This window comes from Parasteatoda tepidariorum, chromosome 6 (genome assembly GCF_043381705.1).
Source record: "Parasteatoda tepidariorum isolate YZ-2023 chromosome 6, CAS_Ptep_4.0, whole genome shotgun sequence".
Classification (NCBI taxonomy): Eukaryota; Metazoa; Arthropoda; class Arachnida; order Araneae; family Theridiidae; genus Parasteatoda; species Parasteatoda tepidariorum.
Window position 1 is genome coordinate 90657496 of NC_092209.1, and position 5954 is coordinate 90663449.

The window sequence follows — 5954 nt, forward strand, 5'->3', positions numbered from 1 at the left end:
TTTGCAGTCATTGAACAGCTGACCGAATTTTTAATTTACGGCTTCCAATGTTAAACTTAGTAACCTTGTAATTTTGAACCCAATCCAGAAGACAAGGAAACACCTGGATCAAGTATTGGGAGAAATTTGCCTTTGTGGATGACTTTTTGATGGAAATAATCCACATTTGCGTTACATGAACAGGTAAATCGCCCACAGTTAGCCTGACAGCAAAGGGACTCTAACCCATGATCCGTCTACCACTGAGGATATTTTACGCAAGCAGTGTGGTCGGTGCAAGCCGGATGTGGAATTAGTGTCCACCAGCCATCGCTAGGATTCAAACCTGGGTCACCTCATTGGAAGGCGAATGCTCTATACCCTGAGCCATCGCAGCTCTCTGCAATTCACTGTCACTGTTTCAAACCACAATAGCTCAGGGGATAAATCGCTCTTCTCCCAAAAAGGTGACCAAAAGATTCGAATCCTGGCGATAGCTGGTCGATGTAAATTCTATTTCCGGTGCGCATACCACAGTGCTGACATAAAAAATCCCAACTATTAGGTTCCTTGCTGACGGGCCAAATCTGAGTGACTTTCGTGAGCTTCTTTCTCCTGTGTAATGAGAATGTGGGTTTGTTCCATTACTTGATGCAGGTGATACCTCGTCTTTTGGGTTGGGTTTGAAATTACAAGCCCACATAGTTGAACAATGACAGTCGTCAACCAAAAAAAATGGGTGGCTGTACAACAGGGGCTATAAAAAGAAATAGGATTAGAGTACTTCAGATGAATGTCTAACCCCGAGAATCTGGGTTAATAGGTCGCCCAAGAAACTGCAAACTACTTGAAATAATTTAATCTTATTCACTGACAGATAAATGGTGACAACTTTTTCCTTCAAAAAATCTGAATAACTATAATTTAATGCAAAGGAATCAAAAAGTAACTTTTATAAAAAATTTTATTAAGACAACTTTCTATGATATAACAATCTCTTGAGAAAGAACATCTCTCACTCAATGTCCTTTTTGGAAAGACACAAGCAAAATCGATAAAGTGAGTAAAAGCATATTGGAATATACAACAACTGCAACTAAAAAGAAAAATGCTTTCATTAGTGGAAGATTTTCAAAACCAGTTAAGAATAAAAAAATATTATCCAGGCACTGTACAGATAGATAAACTAAGGTGAACAGAAAATTGTTTCATTACCTTAATATTCTGCTCATTATCTACTCTTTCTGGAACAGCAGCTCACTTAAATTATTAATTTTTCCACGAGTGGATTAATCGTAAGAAACTGTTCCCAGTAGATCGTGCAAGGACGTAGGTAAGGGAGGGGGTTCAAACACCCCCAAATGTAAATGGCAATTTTTAATTTCATATCAAATTACTCATTCTTTAAAAAAAATTATTTTCAGAAACATTTTGTGCTTCCTTTAAAGTTTTTATTTTGAAAAAAACATCTTAAAATTCATTTTACCCCATAGCGAGACCAATGCAGATGCACTTACTAGGTTAGCCGATTCCTTTTTACTATGGGAAAATGTCCACAGCTTCAAATTACCCTGCTTTATCTCATACATATTTATGGGTGTAGGTTGTAAGAGTATTCCATAGCATGTAAGGCCATCCATAACTTGTTGGTTCTTTTACTGAGTTGCACTCAAATTTTATAGTATATTTAAAAAAAAAATTTTTTTTTTTATTTAGTGGAATATTTATTTCATTTCATACATTATCATATTTACCTTTAAATAACATTTTACTCAATTTTTATTAATAATTTCCATACCTACATTTAAATTGTGACGCTTAGTTGTGGAAAAGATTCATTTATTTATTTTAAATGTAGTTTTTTAATCATTTCAAAACACCCTTAAAGAATTTTATTTATTTGAAGGTTAGTTTATAACTTAAATGGTGTGTATGTAAAGAGGCTATTGGATTGGATTTCAAATGCCAATTTATTTCATAAAATAGTTTCCTGTATGTTTTTATGATTGTTACATTCATTACAAAATAACTATTATTAAAAAAAGATACATAAATTTTACGAAAGCAGCAAATCTAAACATATGATTAAGAAAATGAAGCAAATTTGTTTCCGATCAACAAAGCAATAAATATGCAACAATTAAACAAAGTTGCAGGTTTATAACTGAAAATCTGCTCCGATTTAAATACTTTTGCATAATATATATGAAATTAAAACATTTGAGTTATTTAAAAAAAGTAAAATGAAGTTAATAAATAAAATGAAATAAGTTATTTCGAAGTGAGTGTTGTGGTCATTGAAATTGGCTTGCAATGAAATGTAACATTAGGATAAAGTTTAAAAGTAAAGTGTTTTTTTCTTATATAAATGGCAGCCCTACATTTTAACTAAATATAAAGAATATCACTTCGGATGAAAGTGTCTATATTGCTCTAAACGCAACTTTCATTACGTACTCAAAGAAAAGCAATCAAAAGGAGTTAGAAACCAAGTCCAGTGTGAAAATGATAGAGAAATCAAACAAAATAAAGAGAAAAAATAGCTAATGTTACCCGGGCTCATAGGACAGGTATCTTATCTGGAAAAGGTAAACCCCACGACGGACAAAAGTACTTTAATAGATGACGTTTGAAATAAAACTGTTCTTTTTACAATATTTTACCTTTAACATTTATTGTTTTCCTAATAAAATAATTAAGTTCTCTACATTTGTTTTTATATCTGACACAACTATAATTTAGTAACTATAACTGCTAACAAAATTAAAAAATCATTTTTCATACAAATTTTCATCACAAGTGTTGGCTATTAAATAAAATTTTTATTCATACTTCTTTTAAATAATACCCTTTTATTATTATTCATATTAGTTTTAAAATCAATATACCTTGTCTTATTGTAAAGTAACCAAGTGACATAGGAAGATTGGCGATAAATAGAACAATTGTTTTTTATCTCAAATTCTATTCCTACTTCAGTTTCTTTACACATAAGTAAAAATATCAATCATATTTTACTGCCCCTTAAAAATGCAAAACTCGCGTGTCATCTTATCTAGAACTGCATTTATAGAATTGAGAGTATTTATTAAAATTAAAGATTCCAATAATATCCACGTGGAGGGGGGGTCGAAATATTGAATTTAAATATTTTGAAAAAATTTAAAAAGAAATAGTCATTGAATTGACGCAAAATAAGCGTAAATTCTTTTTTTTTTTTTTTTTGGAGGGGGGAAAGAATAATGCATAATGCTTAGATCGTGTCAGAAGACCCACAGCGGTACAATTTTCGGCAGAGAAATCTTTCAAAAAGGCATCCAAGGGATGATTAGAACACATTCCATTGTCAATTCAGTTCAATCAACGAAAACTAATAAAAGCCTCTTCGTTTTATTTAAGTTACTTTTAAATATGAGTTTTTTGATATTGCTTGAATAGAAAATTGAGACCAACTTTCAGATCATTTGTTTTCCGGGTGCCATATTAAATTTTCCCTGTCCTGCGTAGAATGAGACGTTTGTCGATGATTTTTTTTATTTCCAGAAGTCTAAAGTTTGATTACTCTTAGCCCCATATATGCATTTTAAACAAACAATTGAAGGATTTTTGATTTTTTCGCACTAAATTAAATGCTACTAATCCCGAGGCGATGGATGAGCTAATAGTTTAGAAATTATAAAAATTTTATTTACAAAAAGAGCAATCTCGTAAGTGCACTTATTTATGCATCTGTTATGGTTAACTAAATAAGTGGGGCATTGTTTCCTTTATATTATTTTAAGATGGATCGAATGAAAGTATACAATAGGACGAATAGTTCAAAAGTTGCAAGTCGTTTTATGCTTAAAAAGAGCTATGGTTCACACTTTTTACTTTGCTATCTAGGATCTTGGGACTATCTGAACATGTAAGATATTTTTTTTTCTTTTCAGAATTGAATGAGATATAATTCGAATTAATATGAATAGTTTTGAAGTTACAATATCTTCATAATAAATGACGTTCAAAGTAATACATTTTGTATAAATAAAAAATATCATTCAACTTTTGAAATATATGCCTTTTTGATTCGTTTTTGGTGTGTTATTCGATTGAACGAAAAAAGATAGGAAACAATACCTCACACGTCTTATAGCGATGAAAGATATGTCAATAAGTGCAAGTACAAAATGGTACTTTTTGTACATAAGATGCTTAAAACTTTTAAACTATCAGTCTTGGGATTGGTCACATAAAATTTAGCGTGGTAAATAACATTGGAAAATTCACACTACATGTTCAAATAGTTCCTGGATATTAATTTTAGTTGTACATATAAGTCGTGTTAAAAGAAGCACTGTTCATTCATAAAAAGTCTTGCACCTTTTGAACTACTTGTTCCATTAAATCTCGTATAGTCCTATTTTCGTAAAAAGCATACATATGTCTTGTTTAAATAGCAATATCAGATGCGTAAATAAGTACAAATTTGTGCTTTTTATACGTAAAATCCTTATAACTTCTTAACTATTATTCCGATCGTCTCATTCAATTCAATGGGAAAAACATAGGTCTGAAAATATGCCTCACCTGCCAGTCGAGAAGAATTTTACTTCTCTCATTCAATAAAGAGGGAAGCGAACAGAAGAAAGTTTTCGAGTATCCTTTATAATAATATAACAAAGCATTCTATGAAAAGAAAAGCTTAGGCATTATTTTTTCCGGCGAAAAAGTCTAAATTTACTGCGCTATAAGATTGAAATTCAAACTTAGTTTTAAATTTATTAATACACTACTAAGTTTTAAATATTTGAACGCAACCTATGTATTTGTATATTTAAAATATATACATCCAGCATAAGTATTAGACCCCAATTTTAAATTTAACTACACTTCAATTTGTCAATTTTTGAACACACCCCATGTAAAAGTTATACCTGGCGGGTGCTGGAGACCGCCGAGCAGATGTATGAAACCACCATTAAATTCTTATACCCTTGCCATATCTCATCTTCGTCAGGGATGTTTCCCTTAATAGTAAGTCAATAACAATGAACATATAAAATATGGTTAAACTCAACAACGTTAACCAAAATAATGTTCTTCATTCGGATGGCAATATATATTTAATTAAGTAAATTTCAAATCAATGACTTACCTGATTTCCCATCTTTTGGAATAGTTGAAACTCTCTTCACAGTGAAAGGATCTGAAAATGAAAGATAAAGATTAATATTTTTACTATTTTATAAAACGAAATATGTTAAATTTTATTTTTTTAAATTAAATAATGATTTTCTCTCATTTTTGACTCTCGAAGACATTCGATTTGTTGTTGTTGTTAATTTACGTCGCACTAGAGCTGCACAATGGGCTATTGGAGACGGTCTGGGAAACATCCCGGAGGATGATCCGACAACATGCCATCACAATTTTGATCCTCTGCGGAGGGGATGGCACCCCCGCTTCGGTAGCCCGACGACCTGCGCGCGAAGTCGAGCACTTTACGGTAGCACAGTTTAACGAGGACCAATACCGCACACCCTCGGTCCCTACGCAGACTGATCCAAGTGGTCACCCACCCGCACACTGACCGTAGCCAGTGATGCTTGACTTCGGTGATCTGCTGAGAACCGTGTCTTAATGATCAGTCCACTGCGGGACCGAAGACATTTGAAAAATGTTTTAGACAGAGCGTTCAAATCACTTTTTGCGTAATTCGCAATAAGTCACGAGCTTTTTGAGCAAATTGAAAAATTTTAGCTCACAATCTGTGTTATTTTGTTTTTGTTTTTTAATTATTCGTAAAAAGTTTGAATTCTAAGATGCGTAATTTTAAATGACAAAATTTGAACGAAATCGATCGATCTCTAGAAATCAAATATACAAGTTTTCTGAGACAACGAAAGGAAGTGAAATGAACTTTAATTCATCGACATTTTCTAGATTTCCTCGTAATATATGAGGAATCGCTATGTTTAGTTAACCCTAACAGT

At 32.1% G+C, this 5954-nt stretch overlaps 1 protein-coding gene across 4 annotated transcripts in view; it reads right to left on the minus strand.

Moving 5' to 3' along the window:
• Window positions 1-925: 925 nt before the first annotated feature.
• Window positions 926-5954, minus strand: part of LOC107452874 (suppressor of lurcher protein 1) — a 39353-nt gene continuing 34324 nt past the window's right edge. For all 4 annotated transcript variants that reach the window (XM_071182876.1, XM_071182874.1, XM_043044270.2 and 1 more), the window contains 2 exons: window positions 5117-5167; window positions 926-1075 (listed from right to left, as the gene is read on the minus strand). In XM_071182876.1, coding sequence (XP_071038977.1) covers window positions 999-1075; window positions 5117-5167 — 128 coding nt within the window. In that variant the 3' untranslated portion in view covers window positions 926-998. The remainder of the gene's footprint in view (window positions 1076-5116; window positions 5168-5954) is intronic.